At 43.3% G+C, this 19,112-nt stretch overlaps 1 protein-coding gene across 8 annotated transcripts in view; it reads left to right on the top strand.

The window, feature by feature from the left end:
* HERC4 (HECT and RLD domain containing E3 ubiquitin protein ligase 4) overlaps nt 1-19,112 on the top strand; it is a 121,866-nt gene that overhangs the window by 31,896 nt on the left and 70,858 nt on the right. For 6 of the 8 annotated variants that reach the window (XR_013636075.1, XR_013636076.1, XM_078853806.1 and 3 more), the window contains exons 11-16: nt 2,246-2,370; nt 4,714-4,773; nt 4,917-5,028; nt 5,657-5,846; nt 8,909-9,081; nt 9,928-10,047. Coding sequence is in view for 6 of the 8 variants with exons in the window: in XM_078853806.1 (XP_078709932.1) it covers nt 2,246-2,370; nt 4,714-4,773; nt 4,917-5,028; nt 5,657-5,846; nt 8,909-9,081; nt 9,928-10,047 (780 nt within the window). In the remaining 2 variants the exon portion in view is untranslated. Of the gene's footprint in view, nt 1-1,213; nt 1,547-2,245; nt 2,371-4,713; nt 4,774-4,916; nt 5,029-5,656; nt 5,847-8,908; nt 9,082-9,927; nt 10,048-19,112 lie in introns of those variants that run through there. The other 2 variants (XM_078853808.1, XM_078853807.1) reach the window with 2 other exon arrangements.

Raw genomic sequence — 19,112 nt, 5'->3', positions numbered from 1 at the left:
CTGAGCAGGGGCTGGCACTGGTTAATGACCCGGCACCTCCCTCTACCCCACAGTAACTGGACTTTTGGTGTTTGCTCAGTACATCTGACTGGACACTGCCACGTCCACTTTTTGACCATACTTTCATGTTACCTGGCAATCCTGGCACCAGGAAAACAGAAGTCAAAAACTGGACTGTCTGGGTAAAACATGGATGGGTGGCAACCCTAAGGAGTAGGAGCCACTGTTTATCAGGCAAAAATGGAGTTGGTCAGACAGGAAGTCAAGCTCTACTCTCACTACAGTCTCCTTTCACATAGTGTTTGAGGGAAGTTCTGCATAGCATTTGGATTGGGGAGGAGGTTAGTCAAAATAACTACTGAATGTGGTGACTAACGTTATCTGCATCTTCAGTTCCCATTGGAGGCTCGGAGCAGCTGGAAATATGAATTACTCCACTGAAGGAACCAATGGTAGCACAGCAATTTAGCAAGCCATTCTGCTAGTATCTGGTTTGAGATTGCATCTGGGAGACTCTTAGGAGAGTGGATATATAGAATAGGTTAGGTCAAGTTCTATGGAGTTTGCCCTGGGTTTTCCTTGTAGTGAATTTTCAGCCTCAAGAAGCCAACAGTGTTTAAAATGTTGTCCTGCCTCCCTTTTCTTCTTAATGCATATCTTGTGTGTAAGGAAGTTAATAGAATGCTTCCAGGTTTTCTGCAGAGTTCATTTCCCTGCAGTGGGGAAGCATGTAATGAAAAATGAAATAATCCCACTATCCTAGGGAGTTTCGGTTGAGCATGTATTAATCTGTTAAGAAGAGCACTCCCTTGTGAGTATTTGAGTTACTGCTCAGGAGTGGAAAGCTTTTTGAACTGTTTCTTAAATTTACCCATGATCAGATTTGCTCATGATACCAAAATGGGTGCTAATCACAGTAAGCCAAAAATAAATTGCAGTGACCTGTGGTGATTGAAATGGTGAGGACTGCAGACAATAAAAGGGATTTAGTAGTAGTAAATGTAAAATCCAGCACTAAGTGGGAGAGGAAGGGGGACAGCAAATGAGGTAGAGAGAGAACTTGACAAATATATATTTTTGTACTAAAGTGAGTTTATTTTCATCTTGCCTCCTTCTTCCTGTCCAAATATTACTTTTTGTCATGTTACCAAGCACTGTAGTTCATAGTCTTAGTGTTTTAATGTCATCTAGTCTTATCTCCTGTATATCGCAGGCCACCACCTGCAAATTAACCCAACAACTGAAATTAGACCGAAGTATTACAACCCAGAGGAGACAAGACTATTATATGCCACAGGCAGAGACTAGTAGGGACGGAGGTGCACCAAATCTGAGGCCCTTGCAATGGCAAGTCAGTGTTTAAGTGAGATATTGCCCCGATAATCCCAGCAAGTGACCTGTACCCACATGCTTCAGAGGACAGTGAAAAAACCCCCAAGTTTACTGCCAGTCTGATCTGGGGGACACTTCCTGACCCCACATATAGTGATCAGTTAGATCTTGAATGCATGAGCAAGAACCAGCCACCCAAGCACCAGAGAGAGAATGCTCAGTGTTACCTCAGAGCCCTGGTCCTCCCTATCTAATGTCCCCTCTCCATCTGTGGCCATCCCTGATGCAGAGGGAGACAATCCCCCCCACCCTCAGAGTGTGTGTGTGTGTAAGTTTAAAATCAGCGTTGGGAGGGGTGGGATGTGTAATCAGCGTTGGGAGGGGAGGTGCCCATAAGAGGATATCTTCCTCAAGAAATGACTCTCAGTATTAAAACATTTAAGAAATATTTATTTCACAGCAAGTAATATCATCTAGTCTTGCATAGTTAGTTATTCATTTGAAATTAATCAGTTTGTATTAAGCAAATTGAAAAAACTCATTGGTTTTCACTTGCATTTAACTTGTATATTACTCTGAAAACCTGCTGTTATTCTTTATGCTATTTCAGTAACATATTCTGTATGATTTGAATGTATATTACAGTGTAACTTAGATGTCAATTGCAGTCAACATTCAAAAATGTATTTCCCAGCTAAAGCTAAAAGACCTAACACAAAATATACTTTATTCAAATGAAAGTTGTATAATCTGGTTTCTGTCCTCTAACATGGTATTTCACTACGGTAATATTCTCATGGAACATGAATGTATGAATAAAGAGTTTTGCCAATTACATTTTAGGGGGTCGTTTTCCTCAGTAAGACTGATAAATGAGAAAATTATTCTGCTGACATGCCTCTTCTAAATTTAGAACATGATGCCACCAGATGACTTCAGATGTCCTGACTCTTCAAAGCAGATATGGACTGTGAATGAAGTATTTATTCAGAAATTGCTGACTTGTCCATCTGGAAGGCTTCCTGTGGAGATAGCTGAGTAAGAACAAATTAAATTGTTGAGAAAAATATCTTTGAAAACTAAACTGAATTATAATACATATACACAGTTATGAAAGTTTTTTACACACAGTTTTAATTACTGTCTTTGCTGTACACATCAGAGCTTTACTCTTGACTGTGCTGCTTGTAATGCAATTTAAAGCCTGATAGTAGTTCTACTTCCTTCCTGTTGAAGCAGCTAAAAAAAAAAGTAATTACAAACATTCAAAATACAAAATGTGGACTCAAGGTAGGGATTATAAGATATTAGTGGGGTAAGGTGTGCATAGGGACTCAGGTTTCTATGGGTTGTCTAGGCTGGGAAAAGTGATTGTGGTTAGGTAACCGTGATCTTTTCCCTTGTTTAGATCGGGGTCCTCAAACTTCATTGCACTGCGACCCCCTTCTGACAACAAAAATTACTACATGACCCCAGGAGGGGGGACTGAAGCCTGAGCCCGCCTGAGCTCCACTGCCCTGGTTGGGGCGGCCAAAGCCTTAGTTCCACTGCCTTAGCTAGGGGGGAAAAAAGCAGAAGTCCAAGGACTTCAGCCCCAGGCAGGGGGCCTGCAACCTGAGCCCCACCATCCCAGGCTGAAGCCCTCAGGCTTCAGCTTCGGCCCCGGGCAGAGAGGCTCACGCTTCGGCCCCGGGCCCAACAGGTCTAAGCTAGCCCTGGCGACTCTATTAAAATGGGGTCATGACCCACGTTGGTTGGGTTTAGATCCATGTTAACTCCTTTTACCTCAGTACAGCTGGTTGAGATCTACCTTGATCACTTGTTATCACTTCTTATACAGACCTTTAAAGAACAGTAAAGTATTGGGAATTTGACATCAGGAGAGATGACTTGCGTGGGAGTATTGATAGAAAGTTGGCCATCAAAGTAACGGCCTCAATAACACAGGTGACGAACAGGTCAGGCTTTTGAGGGAGAGTGAACTGAGAATCTCAAAGGGAAGGAAGAGAAGGGTGAACCAGGCCATGTGCTACCAGCTACCTCCATACATAATGTAAAACTGTTTTTGTAAGTTTTTTGTGAATGTCAAGTTTGCTGCCATTCATAACTAATGAGTTGGGACAAAAGAGATTCATCTATAAATGCTGCCTGTAATACAAAGTACTCTTCTGTTGTCAGCATCAGATTAGAGTGTTGAGCAGTGTTGGTTGTCTGGGTCTGCAATATACTCTCGCACGTGATTCAGAAGTGAGCTCATCAAAAAATAGTCACTGACTTTTGAATGAGGATCCTACAGGGGCTGCTCCTGGTGGGACAAAGCAAGTGAGAAACCTGCCCCTTTGATAGTTCTAAAGAGACAGACCTCTCAGCTAGAACACAGATTTTTTTTTTCAGTTGAGCTTCCCTGAGTTTCAGGGAATTTCCCTGTTCCCTGGTAGGCCAGGCTGACCATGTTTATTTCTGAGTGTAGATAGCCCTCCCTATTGGACTGAAATACCTATAGTTACAGTATAAAATAAAGAGAGATCCAAGCAACTAAAATATTATTTCCTCAAGCTTATTAATGCAGAGTTCTGTGGATTTATTATTGTATATGTGCAGTATATTCTGTAGTTATTCGTTGCGTGAGATAGTGAGATAGATACATAGTGCATGTAGTTTCCCACTTTTAACATTTTTTTAGTGAATGATACTAGCTATTCATTGATGTTCGTTGACTTTTTTAGCCCTCTGAACAAATTCATACTTTGTAAATTAGCAAAAATGTTTATATTCACAAACTTCACATCTAACAGTATGCATCTAGGAGTAGGTTGTAAGTGAATTTTATCTTCACACATTCACTTTGCTAGTCTGAAACGTGTATCTATAATATGTAATAAAATGACAGGCCGCTTGTAAGAGGGGGATCTTGTACCACTAACTAATTTGTGTTTTGGTTGTGGATAAAGCCAGGGCCCATTATCAGTTTTCATAGAGCAGATATCTTTTTGCCAGTGCTATTAGACATCTATTCGCATTTAAGGTCCACTAAAGAAGCTGCCTAAAAAGCACTATATAAAAGTGATTGCCTGAATTCAGAAGTATTTTCCTGTAGAAAAGTACCAATTTTATACAGGTTTATTTTTCTTTGAGAAACATTGAGAACTTGGGGTCTGCTGTTTGTCAGTTCCTATACACAAAGCTGTCCAATGAAAATTGTTTTGTTTTGACTATCTCAAATTAGCATTTTGTCTTATCCAGTTTCATTTATTGAAATTGCAGATAGGCATGATTAGATATTATGTGAAGTGTCACTGGAGTATTTATTTATATAATTTATAGTAAACACAAACTTTCATTTGATATGTAAATCTAATGTTTCTTATGAATGTTTTTTAGTGAAATAGATGGAACATTTTCTTCAGCTGGCTGCCTAAACGGGAGTTTTTTAGCTGTCAGGTGAGTGGATAGTCTTGTAAATTTTAGATTTCAAGATATTTTTATTTCTGCTTCAATAAATTTGGGGTGGGGGGGAGAGGGTGAGGTGGGGATAGGAGGTGAATGCAAAATTCTTACTTTTTTTTTCTCCCCCCCCCCTTCAGCAATGATGATCACTATAGAACTAGTGCTCGATTCTCGGGGGTTGATATGAACGCTGCTAGACTACTATTTCACAAACTTATAAGTCCTGACTATCCTCGTATATCACAACAGGTTTGTCCTGCAAATCTTCCTTAGATCTAGTTACACGGATTCATAAATTCTGTAGTGTTACACCTTGGTCTGGTTCTTTAGTATAAAAAAGTAACCTTTATACACCAGTTCTAAGTTAATGAGGAGTTTGTAAAAACATTTTGTAGTGGCAGCAGTAAACTACACCGTACATTTTCTGTGTCTAAATGTCTGTGATTTTAATTCCTTTTTTATTTTAATACTATAATACGTACATAGATAATAGAACATTATAATGTGTATAATAATCTAGGTCTGTTTTTTCTAAATTACTGTGGTTTGTGTTAAGTATTGTATATTATCTGCACTGTAACCTTCATCTTTCCACAAAGCACACTTTAAAGTGTTTTAACTGTGAAGGTTTTGCTGTGGAACAGTTACTGTTTTTATCTGAGGTAAACATTGGTACATGAAGTGAATAGCTTCACTGTTGTGCTTACGCACATACATGCAGTAATACTATTTTCAAATTACTATTCTGCACTGCACATCTGCTAGTATCATATTTGGATGAAGCCCTTTCATTAACTTTGTGTTTATATCTTCAGATGTTTGCTTATTCATTTTTTGTTTTAATATAAACTGACTTTACTTCTATGCAATGTTGTAGGTTGCAGCTAGTTTGGAGAAGAACCTTATTCCTAAATTGACTACTTCCTTACCTGATGTTGAAGCCCTAAGGCTGTATCTCACTCTACCAGAATGCCCACTGATGAGTGATGTGAACAATTTTACAACATTAGCTATTCCTTTTGGAACAGCTGTTGTAAATCTAGAAAAAGCTCCACTGAAAGTACTTGGTAAGAATTTTTTTAAAATCTTATATGTTGAAACTCTTTCACTACTGATTTTCAGCTAGAATATGGAAATTACAGAAATGAATTCATAGGATCTGCAAAAATTTCTCTCTGTATAGTTCTGTAGAATCCCTCAAAGAAAGAGTGAGGAATCTAGTTCTTTCTCTTCTTCTCTATTACTCCATCACCGAGCGGTATGTTCCTAATTGGGTAGGAAAGCGTATATCTTCCTTAATGTCTGGGTGAGCTACTTGCCAGTCCATAACATGGATCGGTTATCATTGTCTTCAGTCTGATTCCTTTTGAGAGTGAGAATCTCTGTAGTTCATGGATTTCTTTAAAGGATTTAGAGGGTTTTGTTGTGCTCCTGTTGTTAGACTGATATAATTAGCATTTACATTTTCTATGTCCTCTTCATACTCATGATTATAAGTAAAATTTAAATCTGCGTAATTAGGTGTGTTTTCACTCATCTTCACTCTTCAAAGGATGTGGGTAGAGAGAGGCGGTTGTTTTTTCCAAGAAATCATATGGTTACACTGCTGTCATGCTAGAAGAGTCATAGCTCACCTCTCTTGCCAAGCAGCATCCTGTAGGCAGTTTCCAGGATTGTTAAAGAACAGACATTGAATTCACATCTTTGATTTACCTTGACAAAGCATTTTACCATTTTCTTCAATAGGTCTCACCAGGCCACACAGAGGGATATTGCCTCCCTATTCTGAGCCAGGATGTCAGTTCATTTTCAGGCTAAAACCACTCTAGCTTTCTTACCCTGTTGCATTACAATTTCATATCCTGTTAGCTGTCTTTATTGCTTCAAGATCTTTTTAGAGTAACAGCCGTGTTAGTCTGTATTCGCAAAAAGAAAAGGAGTACTTGTGGCACCTTAGAGACTAACCAATTTATTTGAGCATAAGCTTTTGTGAGCTACAGCTTCTGCTCAAATAAATTGGTTAGTCTCTAAGGTGCCACAAGTACTCCTTTTCTTTTGAAAATCTTTTTAGACAGTGCAGCTTTCACTATATTTTCCCATTGAATAGCTGTTTGACACGTTTTTCCCCACAGATTTTCTGGCTTTAATTTACATTTGAATTATATCTTATATTTTATTTCCTCTGTTTATAACAAAACTGATTCCGTTAGTGTCTTGCATTTAGGTAGCTGTTTGATTGTGCAGAGTTAATTTATAATGAAGGAAAGTTCTAATTAAAGACTTAACAAAGTGTTGTGCTAGGTACAGCTTGGTCCTTCAAAGGTTTGCTGCACTCCCATCATGTTACAACTGTTCCCATAGAAGGGGGCAGTGCTTTAGGGAGAGCTCTATAGCTCCTCTCCCCTGACATTTTTCTGTCTCCATACATAGCTGCATACTGACAAACATGCAGCTCTTTTGGAATCCCCTTTGTCTGCCTATTCAATCTGCTTACCTTGCTGCCTCTTAATTTCCCTTCAAAGTTGCCCCAGTGCAATAGATACTAGCATCCATATTTGCCAATAACTTCTATTTTTTTCAAAATTCCTGGATTAAAAAAACCCTAGAACATTTCAGCATAATGTCCCAATGTCCCTATTTTTAAGCCAAGTATCTGTAATTTCTTCAAGCGATTGCACCTGTCCATTCCACTGTAGGTATGTGTGTGTCTTGTACACAGAAGTCAGAGTTTTTTTCCCCACAGCAGTACCTGTTGGGGTGACTTGAGTGCCCTCTGTCACCACATGCCATTGTGTGCTCGTATAAGAGGGTGAAACCACTTCAACTCCCCTCAGTTCCTTCTTACCGCCTGTGACCGTTATCAGAGCCATCTTGGTTTTGCTAACTCAAGTGCCTTCCCTCTCTCATAGATAGATGTAGTTATTGTTAGTTCTTAGATTTTTGTTTTCTTAGCTAAATTAGTGTTATGTTTCAGGGGTTTTTGGCGTCCTTTTGGACTGTTTGTCCTTTTTTTAGAACCAGGCTCAGTATCAGAAAGATGCCTTGCTCCCCGAGGTCTAAGTTCTGTGGGACTTGTTCAAAGCCTATGTTGGTTGGTGATTCACCATCTAACCTGCTTTAAGTGCTTGGGTGAGGCACACATTAGCGACAAGGGCTTCAGATCCTGGTCAAAAAACAGAACAGCAAGGTGTAAGTGCTTGCTTATGAAAGCAGCACTGAGACTCCCTTTGGAATCATCACATGGGGAGAGCACCCCAAATACTTCAGTGTCAGTACGGAGTGCTCCATCAAAAATATCTTTGGCTTCTCGATCACCATCACCGGTGCCAAAGAAGAGACACAGACCTTCCTCGGGCTCAGCATCTCGCCCACCAACCTTGGTACCAAGGCAAGACAGAGTCAAGGACTCTGCTAAGCATGTGGCAGAGAGAGCTGCTTCAGAAGCCTCGCCATCTAAAAGGGATTTGTTGCCTCCTAAGCTGATGCCAGGCCTGTCGGGGCTGTCCCTTGACAGACAGTTGAGGAACCGAGAGGGATATGCAGCTGCAAGGGACTTGCTCAGCCTCTCAGTATTAGTTTTACCAGCTCTCTGCCCCCCAGCTGCGGCCCTGGGGCCGGAGGAGCTGTCATCTCTCCCCCACTCACCCCCCCCCCACACACACACACCTGGCAGCTCTGGGACTGGAGAAGCTGTCAGTTCCCCACCACAACCAGCAAGGCTGGAGGTGGGATGTTTGTTATAGCCCAAGGTTCGCGATTGCCAAGGGCATTATAGCAAGGATCTACTGTACCAGCATGTAGTGGCATGTGTCAACAGAGCATGCTTAAGCCACCCCAATGGGTAATGCTGAGAGGGGAAAAAAAATCTCCAGCGTCTGTGCAGGAGGCGTGAGCCTACACATCTTGAAGAATAACAGTTACGGAAAGGTAGATAACCATTTCCCATTCTAAACAGTTTTTCTACACCAGTTCATTTCAGTAGAAATGAAAACTTTGTTCCTATTTCTCCACCATAATCTCTTTATAGCTTTCAATCTCTGGGAGGTATAATTTTTAGGAAGAAGGGCCATATAATACTGACAGTTGTGATTGTAAGTTTTACGTATATATGCTCGCTCTTTATTGACAGAAAACTGGTGGTCTATACTTGAACCTCCATTGTTCCTCAAGATAGTGGAGCTGTACAAGGATGTTGTGGTCCACCTCCTAAAATTATACAAGATTGGTATCCCCAATTCTGAAAGAAGAATCTTTACCAGTTTTCTACACACTTCTCTCAAAGTTCTGGAAGTTTTACATAGGGTATGTCCTGAGCTGTTTTAAGCTAATTGTTGTTTCCAAATTGCTTATTTTGTCAACTGTTGTGCAGTGTTAATTAAGTCCCTTTTATTTTGTAATCCGTGAAGGAGTGAAAGTGCTCTGATTTAGAATTCTTCTATGAATTGACACTATATAGTTTTCTTGTTAGCAATGCCTTCTGGATGTCTAAATCACTGGAATACTAAATTTTAGTTTGGCGAGCATGCTCTCATTGGCTAGGACAGTTATCAGTTTTCATGGAAACACAAATTAAATGGAGTAATTATATTTGAGAGAATACAGTAAAATACATTAGAAGACTCAAACTTTCATTTACCATAATAAAATTGAGACTATAAATTGATGTGCAGTTATTTTAAGACTGCAGCTAAAAAAAGAGATCCTTGAACTTTTAAATGAGCAAATATGAGATGGCCATCCAGAATGTGTTTTCTAGTGGATCTCACAAGGCTTCATTCGCTCTTAAGTCTGCAGTAATTTTAAAATGACAGCACTGTACAGTATGTAACTATATGCTGCAGCTATCGTTGTTCCATTTTTCTTGCAATTTCATGGGATTTCTGAATAATCTGCATTTCAACCTCCCATATATCCTTTCTTCTGGTTTTGTGGGCATTGGACACCTTTAATGTTTACTCTGTTGGGAAGGAAAAGCTCTTTCCTACTTTTTGTTTGGTAAGGTATCTAAGTTCAGTTAGACTGACGTAGCTTAAATTGTTTGTTTAAAAAAAAAAGACTTGTTATGGTAAACATTAGAGCAAACATTTTGTGGCAAGTAATAATGAAAAATAAAAATAATGAAAAGTAAACAATCATACTATTCTTCAGGTAAATGAGAGAGGAGGACAAATTATACAGTATGACAAATTTTACATTCATGAAATACAAGACTTGATAGACATCAGAAATGACTACATCAACTGGATCCAGCAGCAGGCATATGGAATGGTGAGTTTCCTGTTTCCTTGCATTCCCTTTTAAAATATGGCTCTAGCTTCCCTCTAGTCTTTGGGTATTGCTTGTTCTTTGTAAAATGCCTTCAAAAATCATGGTGGCTGAACGGTGACTGTGTTAATAAGGAATAAAATTAAGGTTGTTCCATTTCATATTAATTAAATTTTTAGTATAGAAAGAGCCCTTACTGGTCTAGTGCCTCATCTGCCACAAGGACTTTCAAAGTCAAATACACAAGCAAATATACAAACACATCTCAAAAGGAAAGGAGTACTTGTGGCACCTTAGAGACTAACCAATTTATTAGAGCATAAGCTTTCGTGAGCTACAGCTCACTTCATCAGATGCATATCGTGGAAACTACAGCAGACTTTATATATACACAGAGAATATGAACCAATACCTCCTCCCACCCCACTGTCCTGCTGGTAATAGCTTATCTAAAGTGATCATCAGGTGGGCCATTTCCAGCACAAATCCAGGTTCTCTCACCCTCCACCCCCCCCCCCCCCCCACAAATTCACTCTCCTGCTGGTGATAGCCCATCCAAAGTTACAACTCTTTACACAATGTGCATGACAAAGAGTTGTAACTTTGGATGGGCTATCACCAGCAGGAGAGTGAATTTGTGGGGGGGGGTGGAGGGTGAGAGAACCTGGATTTGTGCTGGAAATGACCCACCTGATGATCACTTTAGATAAGCTATTACCAGCAGGACAGTGGGGTGGGAGGAGGTATTGGTTCATATTCTCTGTGTGTATATATAGTCTGCTGCAGTTTCCACGATATGCATCTGATGAAGTGAGCTGTAGCTCACGAAAGCTTATGCTCTAATAAATTGGTTAGTCTCTAAGGTGCCACAAGTACTCCTTTTCTTTTTGCGAATACAGACTAACACGGCTGTTACTCTGAAACATCTCAAAAGGTAGTTGTTAATGAAAAACCAACGTAGTATTTTGAATGGAGTTCCACAGGGATCTGTACTAGGCCTGATATTATTCAACATTTTCATTAATAATCTGATTTAAAATTTTGTGGATGCAACAAAGATTGATGGAGTGGTAAATAATAAGGAAGACCAGGCAGTCACACCAGAGTGGTCTGGATCACTTGGTAAACTGGACCTATTCAAACAAACAAAATGTGCTTTAATAGTCAAAGACAAAGTCATCTTGGAACAAAGAATACAGGCCATACCTGCAGAATAGGGAACTGAATCCTGGAAATCAGTGACTCTAAAAATGATTAATGATAGTGGACAACCAACTGAACATGAGCTCCCAGTGCAACACTGTCAAAAGGGGCTAATGCAGTCCTTGGATGTGTAAACAGGAGGGTAGTGATGAGGAATATGGAGATGACTTGACCTCTGTATATAGCATTGGGGAGGCAGACATCTAGTTCAGGTATCTGTATTTTTAAGTATAATATTGCAAAATTAGAGAGGGTGCATAAAAACTATAAAAATTATTTGAGGGCTGGGAAAAAATGCCTTGCAGTTAAGACTTAATGAACTCAAAAGATTTAGACAATCAGAGAGAATAGTGAGAGATGACTTGATTATAATGTATAAGTACCTTCACCAAAGACAAAATACCAGATACAGATTCTTTAACCTAGTGGGGAAAGACAGCAAGAACCATTGTATGTAAATTTAAAGCTAGACAAATTCAAATTAGAAATAAGATACGGATTATGGAGGTGATTAACTTTTGGAACAAACTACCAAGGGAAGTGATGTATTCTTCATCATTTGAAGCCTTCAGAATTGGATTTTTTTTCTGGATGACCTGCTTTAATCCAACACAAATTATTGGGCTCGTTATAGGGGTTATTGAGTGAAAGTCTGTGGCTTGTACTATGCCAGAGATCACACTGGATGATCTAACTGTCCTTTCTGGTCTTAAAAATCTGTGAATTTATTAAAACCTTCCCTTACCGTGTATATGTTTTTTTATTATCTGACTGTCGAACCTGAAACTGTAAGTCTGAGTTCTTTATAATTGTTACTTCTCTTGTTAAAACTTTGGGGCATGATTGTTTGCTCAGTTCCTTGGTGAAGTTTGAAAAAAATGCCAATTGAAACTCTGAGAAATACCATATTTCGTCCATCACAGATCACATTTTTGTACAAACTGCTTGAGGTGAAGATGTGTTCCAAGGAAGTGAGTTTTGTTCTTACTTGACATATTGAACCAGTAAGTGAGGGAGACATATCTTTTATCTTTTGCTTATGGAAAATGCTAACCTTCATTCTTTGGACATGGTCCAAATTAAAACAGTTCTTTAGCACTGAGCTTCATACCAAAGAAATTCTTGATGGCCCTTTCAATGGGAGGAATTATTCTGTCAGCACTTCTAATGTGGCTCTTATTCACTTAGTGCTATTTTCAGCATATGCATTAATGGTAGGGAGTTCCCCAGGGTACAATGCCTGACAGTGGGGTCCCAGTTTATGACTATGGCTCCTACACACTACGGTAATACAAATAATAACCGGCTTTTTTTTAGCTGAGTGTCCAAAGTCTGGCTTATTGATGGATGGGCTGAATCCATTTCAGGTCATCCTCCCTGACTGTTCTTCCATTCCTGTGTCATTCTTTTAAGGTACTTTGAGGGAAAAGTTTCAGTACTGACACCTGGAAAATGATTTCTCTTACTGGTAGCTGAACAACTTCAATGGTGAAGAAGGAAATACAGTAAAGATTTTTCCCACTGTAAAGGTTTTGTCAAAAGTTGATAAAATCTCTTCTCCTTTCTGTACAATCTCAACTTCTTGGGACCTGTTTTTTATTTATCAGAAGAGTGTTCCTATCTTAGTCTCTTCACCCAATATGTATATCTGTATTCTAGATCTCATTGCAGGTGCATTTTTTCACCCTTTTGTCCAATTCAGATGAAACCTCTTCACTGGTGAATATGTTCTTTATTTTTGGATCTACAGAGGTTTCTTGATCAAACTTTTGTTAGCCTCAGCATAGGAGGATCTCATGCTTTTATGGTGGCTTGCTTGTTAGATTTACGGGATTGATATTTTTTGCCGCTATTGCTTTCATTGGTTTCTGGGCACAAATGCTCTATGAAAAGTTGAAAACACTTGTTGGGTACTCTATAGGCACATTCATTGTTGAGATTTTGAATATGAATTTCCGTGGAGAGGGGAGCCATTATGTGTCATGATTGTTTTTTTTGGGGGGGGTGAGGGTGGGGTGGGGATTGTCAGTTTGTCCATAACACAATGGACATCTTTGTCCTTTTTCTTTCCCTAAACTTTAGGGGACCTGATTCTAGAGTCTTGTTTCAAGAGGAATTTTTATTTATTTATTGATTGATTGCACGAGTCATTTGAGTTAGTCTGTTGAGCTACTTACCTGGCAAGCTCTGGTAGACCAATTCAGTCACTTACTGGATGAACTTTAACACAGTCCTTCATCTGGAACCACTTTCCCTCCAGTCACTATTCTAGCTCTGGAATCTACTTTGATTAATAAGATAACTCAGGGGATAAAACTTTTTATATGTATAATGTCTTGTTTGCTTCAGTTCTTCTTAGCTAAAATCTGATTGTAATATTCTTTTTCTAGACTTTAATTGAAAGTTTTAGTGGTCTTCCAGAATTCATTAGTACAGTTGTTTTTTTTACTCTTCTAGCGATGGAAGTGTGTGTTGTCTTAAAAATACCTTCTGGTGGTTCACTTGAGACCAAATGAAATGTTCTATGAACACAAATAGCATATCATATCATAGCTTCTATTTGGGAAACACAGCTTGTCAGCTGTTTGGGCTCTGTTCCAAGTCACTGGAAGAGCTTTGCCAATGCCAGCCTTCAACCATGAGGTACACATAAATTGGAAAAAGACTATTACAGTCTAATAATAAAATACTAATATAAAGAGTTGTTTTAAAAACAGTTGAGATTTTATTTAAAGGACTTTACTGTAGTCTGAGTGATTTAGGGAAAAAATAACAGGTGCCATGTGTACAAAAAGCTCCATAAATGTGCACTTTCACATACATTATATTTGGTGAACTTCTAGGTCAGCTAGTGTTTCAGAGAAGGTAAGGTGCATGTGTGTGTGGAGTATGTGTGTTAAATAAACACCTTTGTAGTTCTCATTTTGGCCATTAACTTTTATAAGTGGGGGTTCTTCGAGTGATTGCTCATGTGTATTCCACAATAGGTGTGCGTGCTCGCCACATGTACCGGTGCCGGAAGCTTTTCTCCAGCGACCCCTAGAGCTGTGCGTTTCCCCCACCCTCAGTTCCTTCTTTCCGCCAGTGAAGGTGCATCGGAACTACTCTGCTCCAGCTTTGCTGTAGCTCATCCCCAGAACTGCTTGTTCGTTCAGTGTTAGTACCTCTAGTTAGTTAGCTGCTCAGTTAGTTTGAGTGCCTGGGTTGGGGCATGCCCTGGGTTTTAAGTCATGTGACACTTGTAGGCAATCTGTGCCAAGGAGTGACCTGCACACAGACTGTTTATGCTGTTTGGGAGAAACCCATATCTGCGATAGTTGCAAGATTTGCAAGTTGTTCAAACCTTGGACCAAGAGGGGAAAAAGACATAAGGCTCTGGACCATTCTGATGGAGCTGGCGCTGACTCTGACTCTGGCGTACCACTCCGAGCCGGCACCGCGGTGTCGGTGTGCGGCGACCTTCCAGAGCCTTCGACCAGTCAGCACCACTCCCTGTCCACAGGGCACAAGAAGGCAAAAAAGATGCTTTCTTCGCAGCGGCACCGAGGAAAACCCGGGGCAGAGGCTAGACCCATTTCAGGCAGTCCTTGATCCCCTCCGGCCTCTAGGCCTCCAACTCACGTAATGCGGAATAGCCCAGCCGCTTCAGACCAGTTGGCACCACTCCCCATCCACGGGGCACAAAAGGCAAAAATGACACCTTCTTCGCAGCGGCACCGAGGTAAACCCGGGGAGAGGCTAGACCTATGTCGGGCAGTCCTCGATCCCCTCCGGCCTCTAGGCCTCCGAGTCTCATAGAGCAGAGTAGCCCAGCCGCTTCGGACGAGGCCTGTCCAGATGCCCTCCACGCTGGAGGCCCTGCAGGCAGCCTGGGACATCCTGTCCATGCTGGTACCAGGAGCGCCGCTGATGTCGGTCCCGTGCTCCAGGGGCAAGCCACCGCTGGGATCTCCGCAGTCGCCCCTGGCTCGGTACCACTCTCGGTCCAGGGAACATTCCCGATGCCATTCGCTGCCCAGTGACTGTTCAGGGCAAAGTCCATGTGGATCGCCCTCGACTCCCACCAAGCTGTCTGGTTGGGTGCTATCCGACTGAGACTCTTGGCACCACTCCACTTCAAGGAGTGAGTACTGATGGGACAGAGGCAGACGTAGCCAGAGGCCCTTGTCTCGGAGGGGTTACTGGAGCCGGTCACGGCATGGACATCAATGCCGTTCCCGCTCAGAATCCCGCTCCAAGACCCCGCCAAGGCATCGCATCCACAGCCCCAGGCATGAATCGCCGGCATCTCGCTGTCGCGGGTCCGCCATTGGAGCCGATAGCAGAGCAGCTGCTACTGACGGGACCGATCCTCTACTTCGAGATTGTGGTCAGCATCACTCCCGGGACAGTGGCAGGTCGTTGGTCATCCTGGCTTCCGCTCGAAGTCATCCCTCCGTGGGCCAGGCCAGACAGGCCGAGTAACCTGGCCCGCCGGGGCTGCAGCAAGTGCAGTGGTTCCGGGCCCTGTGGCTGGCCCAGTGGGCACTGTGGCCCCTGACGCAGCCCTGGTGGGGGGCTCGCTCGGTAGCCAGAGCCTCAGAGACACCATTGGCCTCCCTCTCCAGACCTGCGAGGAGGGAGTTGGTGGGACGTACATCCCCGGCACTGTGCCCGGAGACCATCCAAGTGGTGGACGCTCTGGTGCCGGCGGACACCCAAAGTACCGCACCGGCCTCCTCGCACTCCCTGGATGAGGCAATTATGGCCCTGTGCCCCGCTCCCTTCAGTCCCGCAGGAGGACTTTAGGGCCCACTAGGAACTCCTAAAAAGGGTGGCATCAAGCCTCCACCTCCAGGCAGAGGAGATAGAGGAGCCCTCGGATTCCCCCCCCCCCCATCCCCGTTCTCACTGATCAGCAAGGTCCTGGAAAAGGTAAAGATGGACAAGGCCTGGGTCCTCCTGATTGCCCCAGCATGGCCCAGGCAACATTGGTACGGGACCCTCAAGGGCCTGGCGGTTGCCATTCCACCCGGACCTGCTCTCCCAGGACTGGGGCTGCCTCCTCCACCCCAACATAGCGGCTCTCCATGTCACGACATGGCTGCTTAATAGTAAGGTAGGGAGCAGAGGACGCGCTCAGAAGGGGTCCAGCGCGTCCTCCTAGAAGGCAGGTAGCCCTCCATGCGCCACTCCTACTTGGCATCCGGTTCTCCAGATGGGCGGCTGAGTGGGGTGTCTCCCCGGTGGCTGCCCCCATCCAGCTTATCCCAGACTACCTTCTCCAACTTATAGCCCAGGGCCTAGTGCCCTCGTCAGTCAAGGTGCACCTGGCGGCCATATTGGCTTTCCATCCACCAGTGCAGGGTCACACGGTATTCTCCCGTGCTATGACTGGCCGGTTCCTCAAGGGATTGGACCACCTGTTCCCGTTTGCCAGGCCCCCGGTCCTGCAGTGGGACCTGAACCTGGTGTTGACCTGTCTTACAGGGCCCCTGTTTGAGCCACTAGCCACGTGCACCTGGTCCCACCTCTTGTGGAAGGTGGCCTTCCTGGTTGCAATCACGTCAGCCAGGCGGGTGTTGGAGCTCAGGACCCTTACCTCCAAGCCCCCATACACGGTGTTTCATTAGGACAAGGTCCAGCTCCTTCCACACGCTGCATTCCTCCGGAAGGTGGTCTCCTCCTATCACATGGGTCAGGACATTTTTCTGCTGGTCCTCTGCTCCAAGCCCCACACATTCAGTGAGGAGTGCCATCTCCACACGCTCTATGTGTGACGGGGTCTGGCTTTCTACTTTGAGCAGACCAAGCCATTCAACTGTTCATCGCCTAGGCTGAGCGCATGGGGGGTTGGTCGATCTCCACTTAGCAGCTTTCCAACTGGATCACTTCGTGCATCTGCACCTGTTATGATCTGGCGGGTATCCCTCCCGCCTCTGATTGTGAGGGTGGCCTCGTCAGCTGCCTTCTTGGCCCACGTCCCCATCCAGGACATTTGTAGGGCCGCCACGTGGTCTTCGGTTCACATGTTCACCTCGTACTATGTGATCGTCTCCCAAACCAGGGATGACGTCGTGTTCGGCAGGGCTGTCCTCCATCCTGAGAACTTGTGAACTCCTACCAATCTCCAACAGATATAGCTTGGAATCACCTATTGTGGAATACACATGAGCAGTCACTCGAAGAAGAAAAGACAGTTAAATTTTCCATAACTGGTGTTCTTCGAGATTTGTTGCTCATGTCTATTCCACATCCTGCCCTCCATCACCTGTGTCAGTTGTCTGGCAAGAAGGAACTGAGGGTGGGGGGAGCACACAGCTCCCCTTATATCACGCCATGGAGGTGCCACTCCAGGGGTCGCTGGGGTGCGCTCCCCTCCGGGTACTGCTCTGGGGAAAAACTTCCAGCACCGGTGTACGTGGCAAGCACGCACACCTATTGTGGAATAGACATGAGCAACACATCTCAAAGAACACCAGTTACAGAAAAGGTAACTATCTTATTCAGATATCCTGGTCCCTTGAGATTTTTCTTTATAGTACTGTTTTTTTAAAAACTTTTTGGTGCTATTTAAATTTAATTTCCATGTTCTACCCTTGGGAAATGTCTGCCTTTGCGTTCAACAGAGGGTGACAGAGAAACATGCAGGAAAGAGAGAATTTGTGTTCCAGTAACATATGCCTCTTCTATCACTAAATTCCCCTCAAGTCCATCCAAAAAGTTGCACATTCCCTCTTAATCTTTGTGTACAATAAAATAGCTACAGATTATGGAAACAAATGATGATTTATCTCAACTCATGCTCTAAGTGGCTTTTGCACCTTGAAAATCAAAACATGTTGTACTAATGCTTTGTTGCATTTAACATATAATATGGTATAACAACTTGAAAAAAGGGAAGAAGCAAAAAGCTTGCTTTTTACATAAAGACTTAGTGAGCATTATATGTAGAATGCCAGGATTTTAAAAATTGATAATACTACTGTTAATATAACATTTATAATATGTTTCCCATAACTTAGCATTTATTATTTTAGTGCCGTCCATCCAAGAAGAAAACTTTATTGTAGCACTGCTTTTTAAAGACCCTAGATCAGGGGTGGGCAAACTTTTTGGCCCGAGGGTCACATCGAGGTTGCCAAACTGTATGGAGGGCTGGGTAGGGAAGGCTGTGCCCTCCCAAACAGCCTTGCCCCCACCCCCTGACTGCACCTCTCAGAACCCGCAACTCATCCAACCCCCACTTCTACTTGTCCTCTGGCCGCCTCCTCCTGGGACACCCCGCCCCTAACCACCACCCTTGGTCCCTGTCCCCCAACTGCCCCCTTCAGAACCCCCGACCCATCCAACCCCCCCGCTCCTTGTCCCCTGACCACCCCATCTCTGGACCCCTCCTGCTCCCTGCCCCCTGACTTCCCCGACCCCTGTCCACACCCCTGCCCCCTGACAGGCACCCAGGGGCTCCCACACCTATCCAACCCCCCCTGCCCCCCACTTCCCCCCACCCCGCAGAATCTCTGCCCCATCCAGCTGCCCCCTGCTTCCTGTCCCCTGACTGACCCCCCCTCCCCCACTCCCATTCTCTGCCTCCTTTTAGGCTAGAGCCAGCCGTGCTGCCTGGCAGGAGCTCGCAGCGGGGGAGGGGGGAGGAGCCAGGGACTAGCCTCCCGGGCCAGGAGCTCAAGGGCCAGGCAGGACAGTCCCGTGGGCCAGAGGGGCCGTAGTTTTCCCACCTCTGCCCTAGATATAGTAATTAAGTGTCTGGTTATAGTCTGTGGATTAATTCTAAATGCAAAATTTTTATGTTTTTATTTGCTTCTCTAATCATTCAGTTTTTAAAAATACTGTAGCTAAATATTTTTGCTGGTTCAGAGAAGAATAAT

The sequence above is a fragment of the Lepidochelys kempii genome, chromosome 7, assembly GCF_965140285.1.
Source record: "Lepidochelys kempii isolate rLepKem1 chromosome 7, rLepKem1.hap1, whole genome shotgun sequence".
Lineage (NCBI taxonomy): Eukaryota > Metazoa > Chordata > Testudines > Cheloniidae > Lepidochelys > Lepidochelys kempii.
This window is presented reverse-complemented; position numbering and strand designations above follow the sequence as displayed.